General features: G+C 39.7%; 1 protein-coding gene across 6 annotated transcripts in view; it reads left to right on the top strand.

The window, feature by feature from the left end:
• The window catches only part of znf385d (zinc finger protein 385D), a 284,480-nt gene that overhangs the window by 177,097 nt on the left and 86,504 nt on the right, over positions 1–20,879 (top strand). Inside the window, exon 1 of one of the 6 annotated variants that reach the window (XM_081389156.1) lies at positions 20,542–20,817. The exons of the other annotated variants lie outside the window; for them this stretch is intronic. Within the exon in view, the coding sequence (XP_081245282.1) occupies positions 20,793–20,817 (25 nt within the window). The 5' untranslated portion in view covers positions 20,542–20,792. Of the gene's footprint in view, positions 1–20,541; positions 20,818–20,879 lie in introns of those variants that run through there. 6 annotated transcript variants of the gene reach the window in all.

The raw sequence follows: 20,879 nt of genomic DNA, 5'->3' as shown, positions 1-20,879 counted from the left end.
ATTATTATTCTTCCTTCTTCCGACTGGGAGTCTATGGCAGCCCATAGAACCGATTGCGGGAAAGTTGTTTTGGTTTGACATTCTGATAGAGGACCGTCTCAACATTAAATACACCAATTTTGGTGTTTCTAAGTCATTCCCTCTAGCGCCACCACCTGTCCAAAATTTCACTTTTATTTTGCTAATAACTTTTGAACCGTAAGGCCAATCAGCGAAATTCTTTTTTCCACTGATTCCTGAGCTCATGGCGATTCGATTGCACCCTATGACGTCATTTGCCGTCATAAAAATATGGCCGCCATCTTGAATTTTCAAAAAAAGCTACTTTTTCGAACTCGTCCTAGACGGTTTGTCCGATTTGCACGAAAATTGAACCAGATCATCTTCAGGTAGTGCTGACAAAAAGTTATGGAATTCAAATGGATTCGTCAAACCGTTTTCGATAAACGCACGAATACATTTTACGTAGCGCTAGCAAAAACAGTCGTAAGGCCGTATCTCCGCAACGGTTTATCGTATTCAGACCAAACTTGGTACTTGTACTCACAAGCATGACCTGAGGCTACATGCTGTGTTTCGGCGCAGCGCCACCTACTGGTCCGGAGATATGAAAAATGGCTATTTTTGCTTATAACTTCTGAACAGTTTGTCCAAAAATCATACAATTGGTCTCGTTAGATTCAGGGCAACATGCCGAGTCGACTGATATCCAATTTGACCATATCGGTCATTTTGGCTGTCGGCCATTTTGAATTTTGTGCTAAAATTCTGTATTTTATGAACGCATGAACGGATTGTTACGAAACGTGGTATGGGTCATCAGCACAATGCCCTGAATGAGCCTGAGAAGTTTCGAAACAGCGCCACCTAGTGGTGAATTTTTTTTTTCAAATGCTTATAACTTTGGGTGTGGTCGACTTATTTTCACGAAACTCATCTTTTTAGACTCCTGAATCATTGCCGAGTCCTACGATACCAAACATGCTAGGTTTTGCCTTACGGTTTGTGTAGCGTTGTGATTTAGCGCTTAAAAAACATTTGGCTATATCTTTGAAACCGCTAGTCCGATCGAGACGAAACCACCGTCAGAAGTTTGGAAACATAGGTCGATAGCTATACGCCAATGCCCAAATGCGAAAATATTGATGTTTAGGGGTACTAATTTCCAATCAAAGTCATGTGTCAGTCATTTTTTTCGTGTTTTTTCATATAAATGTCTATAACTCCGAAGCAAATTGAGATTTTTGCACCAAAATCGACACATATATGTATGGGCTCACTCTGAGGACACATAAAAAAAATGGTGGGACTGAGCCTCTTGGTGGCGCTATAATAGAACAAAACATGAAATTCCCATTGACTTCAATGCAGTTTTGTGAAATAAAATGCTATACTAAACAAATGCATTGGTGTAATATTACGAAACTCAGAATGTGCCATCAGCACCATCCCCTGAAGGTACCCAAAATATTTAGAGACAGCGCCACCTAGTGGTCAAAAGTTATAACAACATTTCCAAAACTGCTAATAACTTTTGAATACATCGGCCTATGTAAATGCCACTGGTCTTAATAGATTCCTTGGGTCAAGCCGAGAACATAGATACCAAATTTTCCTTATTTGGTCAAACTTCTTGTCCGCCATCTTGATTTTCATTCAAAACCTACTTTTTCGAACTCCTCCTAGACCGTTTGTCCGATTTTCACCAAAATCGAATCGTATCATCTCCAGACCGTGCCGACTAAAAGTTATGGATTTCGTGTCGATAGACGAAACCGTTTTCGTATAGCGCAGCAGCAAAGTTGAGGCATGATGCTAATAGCATTAATTAAGGCTTTATCTCTGCAATGCCTTGACATATTGACACCAAACTTTGTATGTGTCATTGTAACTTCACTCTGACCACATCACATCAGTTTTGTAACTGCGCCACCTATTGGTCGAAAGTGATAATCCATCAAATCATATTTTTATTTATTGTTTCTATGATTTTTCAGGCATTTTGCCTAAAATCCTCTTTAAATGTCTTTAATTGCTCATTGTTGCAGTTGGTCTGACACTTTCAGACATGTCGGCATGTCTTGTCGTCTTATTCAGCTTGGCCCCGGTAATGGCTGCTTGCAGCTATATTTATTATTATTATTATTATTCTTCCGCCATGGGAGTCTATGGCAGCCCATAGAACCGATTGCGGGAAAGTTGTTTTGGTTTGACATTCTGATAGAGGACCGTCTCAACATTAAATACACCAATTTTGGTGTTTCTAAGTCATTCCCTCTAGCGCCACCACCTGTCCAAAGTTTCACTTTTATTTTGCTAATAACTTTTGAACCGTAAGGCCAATCAGCGAAATTCTTTTCTCCTCTGATTCCTGAGCTCATGGCGATTCGATAGCACCCTATGACGTCATTTGCCGTCATAAAAATATGGCCGCCATCTTGAATTTTCAAAAAAAGCTACTTTTTCGAACTCGTCCTAGACGGTTTGTCCGATTTGCACGAAAATTGAACCAGATCATCTTCAGGTAGTGCTGACAAAAAGTTATGGAATTCAAATGGATTCGTCAAACCGTTTTCAATAAACGCACAAATATATTTTACGTAGCGCTAGCAAAAACAGTCGTAAGGCCGTATCTCCGCAACGGTTTATCGTATTCAGACCAAACTTGGTACATGTACTCACAAGCATGACCTGAGGCTACATGCTGTGTTTCGGCGCAGCGCCACCTACTGGTCCGGAGATATGAAAAATGGCTATTTTTGCTTATTACTTCTGAACAGTTTGTCCAAAAATCATACAATTGGTCTCGTTAGATTCAGGGCAACATGCCGAGTCGACTGATATCCAATTTGACCATATCGGTCATTTTGGCTGTCGGCCATTTTGAATTTTGTGCTAAAATTCTGTATTTTATGAACGCATGAACGGATTGTTACGAAACGTGGTATGGGTCATCAGCACAATGCCCTGAATGAGCCTGAGAAGTTTCGAAACAGCGCCACCTAGTGGTGAATTTTTTTTTTCAAATGCTTATAACTTTGGGTGTGGTCGACTTATTTTCACGAAACTCATCTTTTTAGACTCCTGAATCGTTGCCGAGTCCTACGATACCAAACATGCTAGGTTTTGCCTTACGGTTTGTGTAGCGTTGTGATTTAGCGCTTAAAAAACATTTGGCTATATCTTCGAAACCGCTAGTCCGATCGAGACGAAACCACCGTCAGAAGTTTGGAAACATAGGTCGATAGCTATACGCCAATGCCCAAATGCGAAAATATTGATGTTTAGGGGTACTAATTTCCAATCAAAGTCATGTGTCAGTCATTTTTTTCGTGTTTTTTCATATAAATGTCTATAACTCCGAAGCGAATTGAGATATTTTCACCAAAATTGACACACATATGTATGGGCTCACTCTGAGGACACGTAAAAAAAATGGTGGGACTGAGCCTCTTGGTGGCGCTATAATTGAACAAAATATGAAATTCCCATTGACTTCAATACAGTTTTGTGAAATAAAATGCTATACTAAACAAATGCATTGGTGTAATATTACGAAACTCAGATTGTGTCATCAGCACCATCCCCTGAAGGCAACCAAAATATTTCAAGACAGCGCCACCTAGTGGTCAAAAGTTATAACAAAATTTCCAAAAAGGCTAATAACTTTTGAATAAATCTGGCTATTGAAATGCCACGGGTCTTAATAGATTCCTTGGGTCAAGCCGAGAACATAGATACCAAGTTTTCCTTATTTGGCCAAACTTCCTGTCCGCCATCTTGATTTTCATTCAAAACCTACTTTTTCGAACTCCTCCTAGACCGTTTGTCCGATTTTCACCAAAATCGAATCGTATCATCTCCAGATTGTGCCGACAAAAAGTTATGGATTTCGTGTTGATTGATGAAACCGTTTTCGTATAGCACAGCAGCAAAGTTGAGGCATGATGCCAAAATGACTATTCAGGCTTTATATCTGCAATGCCTCGACATATTGACACAAAACTTTGTATGTGTCACTGTCTCCTTACTCTGACCACACCACATCAATTTCGTAACAGCGCCACCTTTTGGTCAAAAGTGACAATCCATTAAATCATATTTTGAATCACTTTTTACATGATTTTTCAGCCATTTCGCCTAAAATCCTCTTTAAATGTCTTTAATTGCTCATTGTTGCAGTTGGTCTGACACTTTCAGACATGTTGGCATGTCTTGTCGTCTTATTCTGCTTGGCCCCGGTAATTGCTGCTTGCAGCTATATTTATTATTATTATTATTCTTCCGCCATGGGAGTCTATGGCAGCCCATAGAACCGATTGCGGGAAAGTTGTTTTGGTTTGACATTCTGATAGAGGACCGTCTCAACATTAAATACACCAATTTTGGTGTTTCTAAGTCATTCCCTCTAGCGCCACCACCTGTCCAAAGTTTCACTTTTATTTTGCTAATAACTTTTGAACCGTAAGGCCAATCAGCGAAATTCTTTTTTCCTCTGATTCCTGAGCTCATGGCGATTCGATTGCACCCTATGACGTCATTTGCCGTCATAAAAATATGGCCGCCATCTTGAATTTTCAAAAAAAGCTACTTTTTCGAACTCGTCCTAGACGGTTTGTCCGATTTGCACGAAAATTGAACCAGATCATCTTCAGGTAGTGCTGACAAAAAGTTATGGAATTCAAATGGATTCGTCAAACCGTTTTCAATAAACGCACAAATACATTTTACGTAGCGCTAGCAAAAACAGTCGTAAGGCCGTATCTCCGCAACGGTTTATCGTATTCAGACCAAACTTGGTACATGTACTCACAAGCATGACCTGAGGCTACATGCTGTGTTTCGGCGCAGCGCCACCTACTGGTCCGGAGATATGAAAAATGGCTATTTTTGCTTATAACTTCTGAACAGTTTGTCCAAAAATCATACAATTGGTCTCGTTAGATTCAGGGCAACATGCCGAGTCGACTGATATCCAATTTGACCATATCGGTCATTTTGGCTGTCGGCCATTTTGAATTTTGTGCTAAAATTCTGTATTTTATGAACGCATGAACGGATTGTTACGAAACGTGGTATGGGTCATCAGCACAATGCCCTGAATGAGCCTGAGAAGTTTCGAAACAGCGCCACCTAGTGGTGAATTTTTTTTTTCAAATGCTTATAACTTTGGGTGTGGTCGACTTATTTTCACGAAACTCATCTTTTTAGACTCCTGAATCGTTGCCGAGTCCTACGATACCAAACATGCTAGGTTTTGCCTTACGGTTTGTGTAGCGTTGTGATTTAGCGCTTAAAAAACATTTGGCTATATCTTTGAAACCGCTAGTCCGATCGAGACGAAACCACCGTCAGAAGTTTGGAAACATAGGTCGATAGCTATACGCCAATGCCCAAATGCGAAAATATTGATGTTTAGGGGTACTAATTTCCAATCAAAGTCATGTGTCAGTCATTTTTTTCGTGTTTTTTCATATAAATGTCTATAACTCCGAAGCGAATTGAGATATTTTCACCAAAATTGACACACATATGTATGGGCTCACTCTGAGGACACGTAAAAAACATTGTGGGACTGAGCCTCTTGGTGGCGCTATAATTGAACAAAATATGAAATTCCCATTGACTTCAATACAGTTTTGTGAAATAAAATGCTATACTAAACAAATGCATTGGTGTAATATTACGAAACTCAGATTGTGTCATCAGCACCATCCCCTGAAGGCAACCAAAATATTTCAAGACAGCGCCACCTAGTGGTCAAAAGTTATAACAAAATTTCCAAAAAGGCTAATAACTTTTGAATAAATCTGGCTATTGAAATTCCACGGTTCTTAATAGATTCCTTGGGTCAAGCCGAGAACATAGATACCAAGTTTTCCTTATTTGGCCAAACTTCCTGTCCGCCATCTTGATTTTCATTCAAAACCTACTTTTTCGAACTCCTCCTAGACCGTTTGTCCGATTTTCACCAAAATCGAATCGTATCATCTCCAGACTGTGCCGACAAAAAGTTATGGATTTCGTGTCGATTGATGAAACCGTTTTCGTATAGCACAGCAGCAAAGTTGAGGCATGATGCCAAAATGACTATTCAGGCTTTATATCTGCAATGCCTCGACATATTGACACAAAACTTTGTATGTGTCACTGTCTACTTACTCTGACCACACCACATCAATTTCGTAACAGCGCCACCTTTTGGTCAAAAGTGACAATCCATTAAATCATATTTTGAATCACTTTTTACATGATTTTTCAGCCATTTCGCCTAAAATCCTCTTTAAATGTCTTTAATTGCTCATTGTTGCAGTTGGTCTGACACTTTCAGACATGTTGGCATGTCTTGTCGTCTTATTCTGCTTGGCCCCGGTAATTGCTGCTTGCAGCTATATTTATTATTATTATTATTATTCTTCCGCCATGGGAGTCTATGGCAGCCCATAGAACCGATTGCGGGAAAGTTGTTTTGGTTTGACATTCTGATAGAGGACCGTCTCAACATTAAATACACCAATTTTGGTGTTTCTAAGTCATTCCCTCTAGCGCCACCACCTGTCCAAAGTTTCACTTTTATTTTGCTAATAACTTTTGAACCGTAAGGCCAATCAGCGAAATTCTTTTTTCCTCTGATTCCTGAGCTCATGGCGATTCGATTGCACCCTATGACGTCATTTTCCGTCATAAAAATATGGCCGCCATCTTGAATTTTCAAAAAAAGCTACTTTTTCGAACTCGTCCTAGACGGTTTGTCCGATTTGCACGAAAATTGAACCAGATCATCTTCAGGTAGTGCTGACAAAAAGTTATGGAATTCAAATGGATTCGTCAAACCGTTTTCGATAAACGCACGAATACATTTTACGTAGCGCTAGCAAAAACAGTCGTAAGGCCGTATCTCCGCAACGGTTTATCGTATTCAGACCAAACTTGGTACTTGTACTCACAAGCATGACCTGAGGCTACATGCTGTGTTTCGGCGCAGCGCCACCTACTGGTCCGGAGATATGAAAAATGGCTATTTTTGCTTATAACTTCTGAACAGTTTGTCCAAAAATCATAAAATTGGTCTCGTTAGATTCAGGGCAACATGCCGAGTCGACTGATATCCAATTTGACCATATCGGTCATTTTGGCTGTCGGCCATTTTGAATTTTGTGCTAAAATTCTGTATTTTATGAACGCATGAACGGATTGTTACGAAACGTGGTATGGGTCATCAGCACAATGCCCTGAATGAGCCTGAGAAGTTTCGAAACAGCGCCACCTAGTGGTGAATTTTTTTTTTCAAATGCTTATAACTTTGGGTGTGGTCGACTTATTTTCACGAAACTCATCTTTTTAGACTCCTGAATCGTTGCCGAGTCCTACGATACCAAACATGCTAGGTTTCGCCTTACGGTTTGTGTAGCGTTGTGATTTAGCGCTTAAAAAACATTTGGCTATATCTTTGAAACCGCTAGTCCGATCGAGACGAAACCACCGTCAGAAGTTTGGAAACATAGGTCGATAGCTATACGCCAATGCCCAAATGCGAAAATATTGATGTTTAGGGGTACTAATTTCCAATCAAAGTCATGTGTCAGTCATTTTTTTCGTGTTTTTTCATATAAATGTCTATAACTCCGAAGCGAATTGAGATATTTTCACCAAAATTGACACACATATGTATGGGCTCACTCTGAGGACACGTAAAAAAAATTGTGGGACTGAGCCTCTTGGTGGCGCTATAATTGAACAAAATATGAAATTCCCATTGACTTCAATACAGTTTTGTGAAATAAAATGCTATACTAAACAAATGCATTGGTGTAATATTACGAAACTCAGATTGTGTCATCAGCACCATCCCCTGAAGGCAACCAAAATATTTCAAGACAGCGCCACCTAGTGGTCAAAAGTTATAACAAAATTTCCAAAAAGGCTAATAACTTTTGAATAAATCTGGCTATTGAAATTCCACGGTTCTTAATAGATTCCTTGGGTCAAGCCGAGAACATAGATACCAAGTTTTCCTTATTTGGCCAAACTTCCTGTCCGCCATCTTGATTTTCAGTCAAAACCTACTTTTTCGAACTCCTCCTAGACCGTTTGTCCGATTTTCACCAAAATCGAATCGTATCATCTCCAGACTGTGCCGACAAAAAGTTATGGATTTCGTGTCGATTGATGAAACCGTTTTCGTATAGCACAGCAGCAAAGTTGAGGCATGATGCCAAAATGACTATTCAGGCTTTATATCTGCAATGCCTCGACATATTGACACAAAACTTTGTATGTGTCACTGTCTACTTACTCTGACCACACCACATCAATTTCGTAACAGCGCCACCTTTTGGTCAAAAGTGACAATCCATTAAATCATATTTTGAATCACTTTTTACATGATTTTTCAGCCATTTCGCCTAAAATCCTCTTTAAATGTCTTTAATTGCTCATTGTTGCAGTTGGTCTGACACTTTCAGACATTTTGGCATGTCTTGTCGTCTTATTCTGCTTGGCCCCGGTAATTGCTGCTTGCAGCTATATTTTCCTGTTGTGTTTGGTGCAGCAGAAATGTTCTCAGTTTATGACATGATAAGAGTAATGACTTCGGTTAAATGATTAAGTCAGGAATTAATTCAGTCAGTGATTCAGTCATCATACCTTGAGTAAGGCTGATGCCTAAAACGTTGGTTTAATAAATAAGCCTAAAGGATGATAACTAGATTTTTTCTTTCAGAACAATTTTTATTTTCAGCTGATGAACGATAAAAAGACGGCATTTAAAAATTGAGCATTTAAAGTGGCAATATATTCACTGTAAAGCCAAGCTTCTAGCTTTAAAATTACACCTATTTGTTGGTTAAGCAAGTGGTTAAGAATAACATGATAACCTAGTATCGCCCTTTTAACTTCATATTCTGCCTAAGCTTTTCCGGGTCAGTCACTTTTTTTATCTCAGAATTGCGTGATGTACAGTAAAGTCGCAATTGCGAGTTATAAAGTCAGAATTGCGAGATATAAAACTCACAATTACAAGAAAAAAGTCAGAATTGTGAGTTTATTTCGTGCAATTCTGACTTTATATCTCGCAATTGCGACTTTATATAATGCATATAGTCACAATTGCGATAAAAAGAGATAAAAAGTCGCAATTATCTTATAAATGTTTTAATCTGTGGCGGAAACAATCTTCCATAAAATGCAGATATTGGATATGGGTCACTTTTAAAAGAAGATTGGGCATCAAGACGGCCTCAGATCAGTGACAGAATGCAGACGTTAAAGACTCGTTAAAGGAACCAAATGGCGTCGGAATCGTTTTTTCCTTAGCAAGAGACACTTTACTTTTGCAAACTTCTACAGAAGAGTTTCATCTTTATGAAAGTCATCCTTCTGTAGCCGGGACAATAGATGTGGAAGGAGAAGATCATCAATCTTGGGTTCAGTGGCTTCTTGCCGATTTATTGGGCTTTCAGTGTCAAAGGTTGACGATGTGCACATTCTTTCCTGGCATTAACGGCTGTATGACAGACAGCTGTTACAAAACAGTAAATAACCTTGAGCTTTTGAGCGCTCGAGAGTTCAGCTAAATTTACGGACGCGAGGATATTCTGTGGAAGATCTTTGACGTTGGAACGGCATCAAGAATTTTAGAGACGGTCCCTGAAAAACATCATAAAGCCTCGTGATGTAAAAGAAGTTTGATGTTGATTGTGGTACAGAAGGTTAAGTGAGAACTAGGGCTGAGCAATGTGACATTAAGCAACATTGTGAACAGTGAATCAACGTGTTACCTCACCGCTCCAAAGTTGGGGATTAGGAAGATTTATGTTTTTAAAAGATTCTTCTGCTCGCCTTAGGCTGCATTTTTTGTAGATCAAAATTGCAGTAATGTTGTGAATTATTGGTGAAATTTCAAATGGCTGTTTTCTATGTGAATATATTGTAAAATGTAATTTATTTCTGCGATAAAAGATGAATTTTCAGCATCATTACTCCAGTCTCATGATTCTTCAGAAATCATGTTGATTTGCTGCTCAATAATCTTTTCTTATTATTATCATAACCATCATAATAATATTATTTATGTTGAAAATCATTTTTCTGCTCAATATTTTGTGAAAACTGTGACTTTTTCAGGATTCTTTGATGAATAGAAAGTTCAAAAGAACAGCATTTATTTGAAATTGAAATCTTTTGTGACATTATAATTGTCTTTACTGTCATGTTTGGTCAATTTAATGCATCAATTTCTTTTCGAGAAAAAACAAAACAAAAACCAAAAACAGTGATCTAACATTGATTTTTTAAATTAGATTTTTTTTAATCATGTTTAGTTCTTACATTGAATGTTTTGAATGCAACAATGGCAATCTTTATTAGCCGTCAATTTAAGGTATTAATTTAATGCAATTAACAACAATGATAAAAAAAAAAAAAAAATTATACATCACTTCTGGTCCTTGAATTTGATTGACTGAGCTTCATTCCAGTTCATATAACCATCCATCCATGCATACTGAATTTCGTCAGTAGACTCAAAATATCAAGATGTGTTTGAGCTGGCCCAGCTCTAGGCATAAACACAGTTCAGACTGTGATGATGATGTTAATGGAGTGAAATGCTGAGCGAGTACATAAATCCATTAGAAAGCTCAATATCAGGCCCACGCGGCTCAGCCAGGCCCGTCGATGATCACCTACTAAACAGCGTGTCTGAAATGAACCTGCCCATAAATTGAAGTTTGAAGAGGTTGGCGTCTTAAGACTAATCAGAAGTGCACAGGAATCACTTGGCCGTGCGCTGAGCACATGGTCTCTCTACAATAGTGTGTATTCGCCCCGTCTAAAGCTCACCCCCGTCCGTGTGTATCCACAGGATTCAATTAATTCCTCTTCCCACTCTCTCTTTCTCTTTCTCTCTCTCTCGTTCCCGGGAAATGTGATTACAGACAATGTTTTGCTCCCTGTAGGAGTTTTGCACGGCCGTGTTATTTCCTCTGGCACAGACATTATCAGCGAGACAAACTCGCCAAACATTGTCCCGTCTCTCCAGTCGATATCTGCATCCTAAAGCCACCTTTGTCATTTTAATTTTTCGTCTGCTGACTCTGCTGTCTGCGGTGTGTTTCCGCCGAGGCCCGGCTCGTTTTAAACTCGCATATATCAAATCCATATTGACCCGGCGTGCTGAAGGCTTAAGAAGCTCTGGCAGAAATCGATGGCCTCCACCGCCGAGATCGGCTTCATCTGTACTTTCCGATCCGTCACCGAGCTGATTCATGTTTGCAAAAACTCACTCGCCGCCAAACCCCCCAATTAACGGCCGATTGGCTAAACTGAAGGGAGTGAGACAGCTGTGGGTTATAAATATGGAAAGAGAGAAACAAGAGCCTGATGGCGTTTGAGATTATTGGATTTATTACATTAGTTTCCAATTCGTTCTGCGTTACCGTCCGCTCCGCACTGATGATTAAAACAGCGAGATGCTGGATATTGATCTCTGTCAGCACTTACTGTTTTCGTTTGCTTAACTTTACAGCCATTTATTCTGTTGCCGTCAAACTAGTCAGTTGGAACAATACAGGAATTGGCATTATTGTACATATGCTTTGTTCAAAAACCAAGTGAACTACCTATACTGTCCCTGCACTCTTAGAAGTTCAATTCTTAGGAAGTTCAATAGGGTTCTGTAGAGAACACTAGGGTTCTTGACTCAGTTTTAAAGAACACTTTATGCCAAAAAATGTTCTAAATAAGGAGAAATGTCTTACGTGACACTTGAAATACTATAATGTTTAATGGGTTATTTAAAGTTCCTCTTTAGTCAATAATTGTATCCCTTAAAACTCATCTTTGACCACCAAAATGACAGTTTTTTCCTTAAAATAGCTTGAATGTAACTCGACACCCTTGCCTTATTTAGTATACGCGGTTCTATGAATATGCAAATGAGCCCCGCCTCCACTCACTCACTCAGCTCAGAGATCCACTGGTTGACGATCACACGTTGATCTGATTGGTTACAAGGTTTGTGACGTCAGAAACACCAGCGATTTCAAAGCGTGTTTTTGAGACTGTCTTTGGTTCACTGCAGTTTTAAGGAGAAAATACTCAGCAATGCTGTCGACTTATGAATTTACACATGGTTTGTCTTAAAGTGTATTAAAAACACCACATAGACATATATATATATATATATCAAATATATTCAGAAAACAAAACAGCAAAGTATACTTCTGCATTATGTGTCTCTTTTTACTACAAAAATGTGAATTCTGCCGGTATTCAGACAGTCTCATGCATACACATTCAGGCTACGGGCTACAATCGCATAGTCGAAATTTGTTTGACATTTCTAATCGTAAACACAGCCATGTTGAAGCCTGCAGTGATGTTGTTCAGTGATGTTATGGCAATCCACTCTGCTTATTGTTTTTCGAGAATATTGCTCTCCTGTTTGTCATTGTGCACAAAACTTCACGCCAATAAATCATCAGAAATACTATTGCTGACTTGTGCGCGTCTCAAGCGCGGCGCGCCCTCTTTACGTTCGTCTTAATGCTTGTTAGTTGTCTGTTGATTTGCCTTTATTTGGCGTTTAAAATTTAAACGTCTTTAGACATGGAAAATCGATTTTTACAATCGATTCAATGAACACTTATGTCTCAAAAATCTAACAGGATTTTTTCACAAAAGTGACAGCCCTAATCATGTGTCCGTTGCAGTCCATCTTGCTGCTTTCAACACAACACATTCAGTGTGAACGACCTCCTTACTTTTTTACTTTACTTCCAGGATATTTGCCAAAACTAAGTGGTTGTGTAAAAGTTCAGATCCTCCAGTGATAATTCCCAGCACTTCTTCTTAAATATCTTTACATTAGTCTGCGCTATTGCCACGGGCGCTTATTTCTTCCTGTTTGACATCTGGTGTAGTCCGTGAGTTGAACATGCTGGAGTGGAGATGATGTCAGGCCCACATAAGAGTTTAATTATCAGCTGTTCGGCTGGGAAACGGCTCTGTAGAGTTTGGCTACATTCATCTTTTTCCTCTCATCCGAGACTTCTCCATGAAAGGAAATGGTGTGTTCTTGCGTAATGCTTGACGGGCCAGTTATAATTCGAATTAAAACAAACTCAGTCACTTATTACTGATGTTCAGTATGTTTTTTTTCTACCATTTCACTGTATAAAATATATCATTTATCGCTGCTTATAATAAATAATTTAGTTCAGAAATTCAGAAACATTAAAAAAATACAAAATTTCTGAAGAATGTATAGAAGTCGATGCTAAAGAGATTTGGTTTTTGCCTTGCTTAGCTTTTCTGAGTGGTTTTTAGTGCATTAACAATGTGGTTGCTAGGGTGTTCCAGATAGTTGCTCAGGTTATTAATATTCTGGGGGTGTATTGCAGAAACTTTAGAATCCTATCTTATCTGTTTGGGAACCATGGCAGTTTCAGTTAGAATCTCATTTAGAACAAAAAGCTATTACAGAATAACATTTCCTAAGAAAAGAAAAAAACCTTTAAAAAAACTAAAATACTAAAAACTGTCTTAAATACAAAGTTCTGTGATAAAACTATAGAAGATGAAGGCTGATTGGTCCTTTACTTAATCTACTTGCAATCTACTTGCAGCTCTAGGTGTCAGTGCCCAAGGGCACCAAAGAGTCTTAATCCACCGCTGGGTACAGAAGAGATACAGAAGAGATCCTGTATCTCGAAGAGATGCGTTCTTTGAGATGCAGGATCACTAAATTAAAAATAACATTACCTTCCAAAGGATCCTAATGCTGGGAAAGTGTTTATTTATTTTCAACTATGTGAATGTCTGTTTGTTCGGTGCATTTCACTGTGGATTCTTTGGTAAATCAGTCGCAATTTCGGCGCAGGCTTTGCAAACAGACCTTTACTGCAAGATATGAATCCGACAGTAATGCCACAACATGTAAGTAACTGTGTTAATTCTAATGCCCATCATCATGATCAGTGATTTCTGATAATGTAATGATTCGTGTACAGTGAGACTCATCACTGCAACCTTTCATGCGACGGGAGTAGATCTAAATATAATTCTATAATCAACAGTTTTCGCGATTCGTTAATTTCGACAGCTGTAGTAGTAAAAACATAGTAAAAGTGTTCGAGAGTTCCACATGTCATTTTTTTTTTTCATATGCAAAGATGTTAGCCAATCACAGCAGTGGGCGTTTACACTGAAGTCTCACAGCAGACACGCCCCTTCCAACAGAGCGTTACAATCAGGGTAGGAAATGGCCTTTTATTTCTAAATTATGACCATTTTATGTAAAAATCATAGTAACAATATAAGTGCTCCTCAGGAAACATTATACAATATTTAAAAGACCCCTTTAAAGCTTTGGTTTTGTAGTGTGCAATTTCCATAGTAAATGATTGCAGGATGAGTTGCATGCCAAATTTTAATACTTTTGATTGTTGTTCAGGGTCACAGTTTGAAAACACGTCTCGTGTTTTTCTCTTAATGTTTTGGATTCAGCACATTTGGTTAAATGTCAGTGATCTGCAGTTGGGAAATGTTGAGACACTTTTAGTATTTAGCACTCTGATAAGATCTTCCGTGCGACTGCTGTTGAAAGTTCAAACGCTTCTATGAGCCTCAATGATATGAAGCGCTTCTCTGAGCCCTAATAAATAACGTCCTTGTTTTCTCACCGCTCTACCTATTTGCACGCAGCAAAATCTTATTAAAAGTGAGCGGCATGAGAGAGTAGAGGAGGACGGCGTTCTCCGGAGCGTGTTTAATCTCTGCTCTGAGAGCTGTATGAGTGAAGTGAGGAGGTGATGCAGAGAGAAACGTGATCCGTATCACAGTACAGTTACCTCACTGAACATGTGCTTTTAATAAAAGCACTTTATGGGAATACTTGGACATGTGAATACAAGGGTCAACACAAGAATACGTTGTTATCACAAGATTATCAATGCATACTGAGGAAATATGCCATAAGAGGCTCTGTTAAGAGACATTTGAAGCATTAAACTTGGTTATTTACTTAAGAAATATCTAAAAATATCTATCTATCTATCTATCTATCTATCTATCTATCTATCTATCTATCTATCTATCTATCTATCTATCTATCTATCTATCTATCTATCTATCTATCTATCTATCTATCTATCTATCTATCTATCTATCTATCTATCGTTCATTCTATTTATCCTTTTTTCTGCTATCATTTTATCACTCTATCATTCTATCATTCTCGGTCTATAAACCTTCAAAACATTAAGTTTTTACAACTTTTTCCCCCCTCCAACACTTTCAAACAAGCCTTTGTTATGTTGGCATGCAAAGATTCTCTTTTCAAATTTAGCTTTTCTAGTTTCTAGCCGAAATTAGTCGCATGAATTTTAATTTGCATTCAAATTCTAATTGCAATTCTGCAACCTGTTTCCAACCAAAGTTCTCGAGCCACAAATTTAGTGATTCAGGGAGTCACAAATATATTTTAGCCTTTAGTTAAATACGATTGTTATTTTTACTTCTTATGCATGATATTTTTTATTTCTTATGCATATGTTGTGATTATTTTATGGCTATTTTAACTCCTTTTCTATGTAAAGCACTTTGAATTACCATTGTGTTTGAAATTTGCTATATAAATAGACTTGCTTTGCCTTCTGATCCTCGTCCTGCAGTGGTGAAGAGGGTTTGATGGGAACTCCTCTCTTCACATATTCATTCCTTTAAATGTGAACGACACATCGACCTCTGCTTCTGTAGGCGTCTGTCGAGCCTCACGCCAGCCATTATAGCCCAGAGTCACAACCAGCAACAGTCATTAAATGCCTTATGCACTTATGTCAGAATATATAGTCATATAGACTGACGTCCTGACGGGGTGACAAACAGGTCACTGTATTATTCCTGCAGAATGACTTCACCCGAGGCCTTTTCTGCTGGTGGAGTCATTTTTTAATTTGTATATGAAAATGGTATTTTTTGTGTGTGTGTGTTTGTTTACACCTTGCAGGCAAAGTAGGGTTAGTGATGTTATAAGGATAGATATATGACAGATTGTTTTGCTCCAGTGTTGCTTTTTTTCATTGCTCATGAGACTTCTTAGATAAAAGTCACTTACTGATATTTTTCTCTTACATTTCCTTAGAAGAAATAGACACAATGAGTCAATGGCTGTCATAGTAAGACTTTACTGAGAAAAAATGAATTTAAATAGTAGTTCAGATAATATATTTTAAAGTTCATATTGAGTTCCCAAAAAAATGCAAAATAACATTTTTTAATTTAAATATATATATATTTTTTAAATATTAAACATTGTATTGTGCAAGATTCAAAAATCAGTTTGTTTGTTTATTTTTATTGTTTATTTATTAAAAAATAGTAAATGCTATATATACTGTGTTATTTGTATATACTGTGTTAATTATTTGTTTATTTATTGATTTAAAAAATAGTAAATACCATTAATAATGAGCAGGATTTATTACTTATTTGTTTATTTATTTATTTATTAAACAATAGTAATGATTTATGTATATACTGTGCAGGATTCATTAAGTATTTTATTTTTTTATTTTTTTAAAAAAAATACTAATGCTTTAGGCTATATACAGCAGGATTCATTAAGCATTAAGCTAGTAATACCATGAGCATTCCCTGTTGAATGGTGCATTGTGGGAAAGAGCACAGCACTCTCTCTTCTGCTTCCCAGATCATCGCTCCTCTTTCGCAGATACTGGTCAGAGCTTCGAAACACACATAACCTCCCACAAACTGCCAGTTGATCAGATAGCAGCGTAACTAATGAAAAGCGTCACGAAAGTGACAGCGAGATTAATGAAGTTTCCCATGCTGCACTTCGCATGTGGTTCACCATGGGCTCATGTGGGCACAGCTGCTGTTAAATGCTATTCATGGTGACAAATAATGCACTATCTCAGCAGTGACACCTCCAAGTCAAGGTTAAAAAACACATTTGCCAGCCTGGACGAGTGGAGGCTCTGTGACTATAGATACGGAATAAATGTATTTACTCGCAGCGGGATGGAGGCGGGACGAGAGGCACGGGAGCGATTGGGAATTCGGGATTAATTGAAAACATCTGTGCAATGATGCAAAATATCTGCCGTCTCTTATAGCGGCAGGCGAGCGTATTGTACAACCCATAGAGGAAATGAGTTTTGTTGCTGTCAGTGTTTTGTTTTTCCTCTCTCTTGAACTCTATGAGTGGACGAGAGTGCGTTAGGATCTGTTTTTCACTGCATGCATGTTTGTTTTGCTGTTTGCAAGCAAAGCCTCTGATTTGTAGGCAGTAAGTGTGGGAGGCTTTCGAACGGTCAATTCCTCCTGACCTTCAGATAGAATTACAGTGAACCAATCAAGGAAAGATCTGAGAGAGAGCCAAGAGGGGAATCAAGGTCAAGTGTACGTGTGTTTTTGTGTCCGGGATGACATATTCTCCTATGGTCTCACAAAAGGCCCATTCGGACGGGATTAACTTTACAAGGGTAGATGGAGTAATGTAATTTTACCACAGGACATCTGTAATAGTAATGGCCAATTCGCCCGGGATAAGAAATCTCAGTAAAACTAGCAGAAGTGGGAGAGTAACTCGATTTGCGCATCGCGGTCACTCCTGTCGTCATGTGTGTATTACGCTGCTTCCTGATATCACATGCACAAACAACCTATATTTATATATATAAAACAGTTATGTCCGGTCAAACGATGTATTAATTAACTTCAGATTGGATTGTGTTGGTAATAGGCACTTACCTAACTCTAAAAGATGTTTCGTGCCTCTAACAAGTGCTGTCGATCTTCTTTCTGATCTGAATGGTGTGTGAAACACTTGAGTTTTGCCACAGACTCGTCCCAGCGACTAGAATGCAACTGAACGCTTTTCAAGCGTCTCCATGCTTGAAAAGAATCTATTCGCACGGTTTTAGTATTACCTGAGGTAATTTTTCCTGACCTTTTTACTGAGGGTAAAAGTCGCCGTAATCTTTACTGACATCGTCCGTGATGATCACTGAGATGCACATTAGGACGGGACTAAAATCTCTGGTAATTATTACTTTACCCCACTCTCTTTATGTTACACTAGTCCCGTCCGAATAGGGCTAAAGACACACTTACACATGCGTACCTGTTCATTTAAATGTACTACCATAGACATGATAGTTCGTATTTAAAACTAATTATGATGACCTAAAACTTTTAGCATTTTTAGAATAAAAGAAAAAAAATACATTAGTGGTGTTTAAGGACAGCATCACTATTATTAATTGCTAATACTTAAAAGTGATGTAGTTTAGCATATCTTGCGAACGCCCCTTTCGCGCATCACGCCTCCCCAACTCAAACATCACAATCACAGTTCTTACGGGTGCTTGTGAAGGCATGTCTCAACAGGTAGAAGTGAGCTACTTTCAATAAAAGGTACTTTTAGCTGTGTTGCTATGTGTGTTGAGTAAGCAATTGAGTCGGCTAAAACTCTGTCTAGTGCAAGCGCAAGCATCTCACTTATAATAAATACATTTTTTGACATGGCATGCCACTAATCTTTGAGGCTGTTTACACTGGACACATCAATGTAAACATTATAAACTGGTACATTTGTCTTGCTGAACAGGTACATGATGTTGTATTGTAGTATTGCGTTCGCTTATGCGATCTCAATGCCGTTCACTTTAATGTGTTCATGACCTGTTTAATCTTTGAAGGTCTAAATGCTGTAAATTTTGTCTTACACTCCTGTAACTGAAGCTGAATTTTCTATGTAACGCATCAGTCATGGATCCACAGCAGCTAAACACTCTCTGGCTCCGCCTTCTACAGTAGCCACGCCCCAAACTCTCTGCCTGCTACAGTAGCCACGCCCCAAACTCTGCCTGCTACAGTAGCCACGCCCCAAACTCTGCCTGCTACAGTAGCCACGCCCCAAACTCTCCATCTGCTACAGTAGCCATGCCCCAAACTCTGCCTGCAACAGTAGCCACGCCCCAAACTCTGCCTGCAACAGTAGCCACGCCCCAAACTATCCGCCTGCTACAGTAGCCACTCCCCAAACTATCCTCCTGCTACAGTAGCCACTCCCCAAACTCTCCACCTGCTACAGTAGCCACGCCCCAAACTCTCCTCCTGCTACAGTAGCCACGCCCCAAACTCTCCACCTGCTACAGTAGCCACGCCCCAAACTCTCCGCCTGCTACAGTAGCCACTCCCCAAACTATCCTCCTGCTACAGTAGCCACTCCCCAAACTCTCCACCTGCTACAGTAGCCACGCCCCAAACTCTCCTCCTGCTACAGTAGCCACGCCCCAAACTCTCCACCTGCTACAGTAGGCACGCCCCAAACTCTCCACCTGCTACAGTAGCCACGCCCCAAACTCTCCACCTGCTACAGTAGCCACGCCCCAAACTCTCCTCCTGCTACAGTAGCCACGCCCCAAACTCTCCACCTGCTACAGTAGCCACGCCCCAAACTCTCCGCCTGCTACAGTAGCCACGCCCCAAACTCTCCACCTGCTACAGTAGCCACACCCCAAACTCTCCACTTGCTACAGTAGCCACGCCCCAAACTCTCCTCCTCCTACAGTAGCCATGCCCCAAACTCTCCACCTGCTACAGTAGCCACGCCCCCAAACTCTCATCCTCCTACAGAAGCCACACCCCCAAACTCTCCTCCTCCTACAATAGCCACGCCCCCAAACTCTACACCTGCTACAGAAGCTAAACCCCAAACTCTGCCTGCTACAGTAGCCACGCCCCAAACTCTCCTCCTGCTACAGTAGCCACGCCCCAAACTCTACACCTGCTACAGTAGCCACTCCCCAAACTCTCCGCCTGCTACAGTAGCCACGCCCCCAAACTCTGCCTGCTACATTAGCCACACCCCAAACTTTCCACCTGCTGCAGTATCTTACATACATACAACTATAAAAGAAAATATGAACCAACTCCTAACTGTAAGTATTAAACATAGCAACAAAACCCTTGCCGCTCATTTGTTACGCACGCGGCACGCATCATATTTTTTCTTATTTGTTACTTTACTTTTAGTTTAGACTGTTGTTCCCCTAGCAGAAAGGGGCTTGCATTGTAGTGACCGAGCCATATTTAAAGAGCAGAAGATCACAGAGACATGAGAGAGTTCCTTTTTTTTTCCAGTAAGCAACTGCTGCAACTACCCACAACACCATAGCAACAGCCCGGAGCACCCTAGCAACAACCTTGCAAAATACACTAGTAATAGAACACCCTAATAGCCATCTAGCAACACCACATCGAAAACCCTAAACCAGTTAAAGCACCCTGTCAAACTCTCTTAGATAAATTAACACACTATGCTAGAAATGAAAATCTGGTTTACTTTACGAATCGCATTTGAGGACGTCACCAGATAACTGGAGAGAGAGAGATAGAGAGAGAGAGAGAGAGAGAGAGAGAGAGAGAGAGAGAGAGAGAGAGAGAGAGAGAGAGAGAGAGAGAGAGAGAGAGAGAGAGAGAGAGAGAGAGAGAAGTGCCCGAGGAACACTCAGACAGAACAAATGAGCAGCCGCGGCTTGACTCCCGCTAGAGACGCTGATATCGGCTCGTTCTCCAGGAGTCAGATTACATCTGGAGAGGATCAGCTCGCTCTGAGACACAGCTGAGGAGTTTCTCTGAAGATCTCAGTTCACACAGAGAGACAGACCCTCGTGGTCGCAGTTCCCCACATGCACAGATGAAATCATGGATTCACTGTTGAGGACAGCGGTGCGCGGGGACGCCGCGGATCTGTGCGCGTGATGACCATGGAGAGCATGTTTATTGGTAAGTCTGGTTATTATAAGTCTGCGGGTTTGTTTTATAGACTCCCCGTCTGGTCTCCCAGC

This window comes from Scardinius erythrophthalmus (genome assembly GCF_964197995.2).
Source record: "Scardinius erythrophthalmus genome assembly, chromosome: 16".
Lineage (NCBI taxonomy): Eukaryota > Metazoa > Chordata > Actinopteri > Cypriniformes > Leuciscidae > Scardinius > Scardinius erythrophthalmus.
This window is presented reverse-complemented; position numbering and strand designations above follow the sequence as displayed.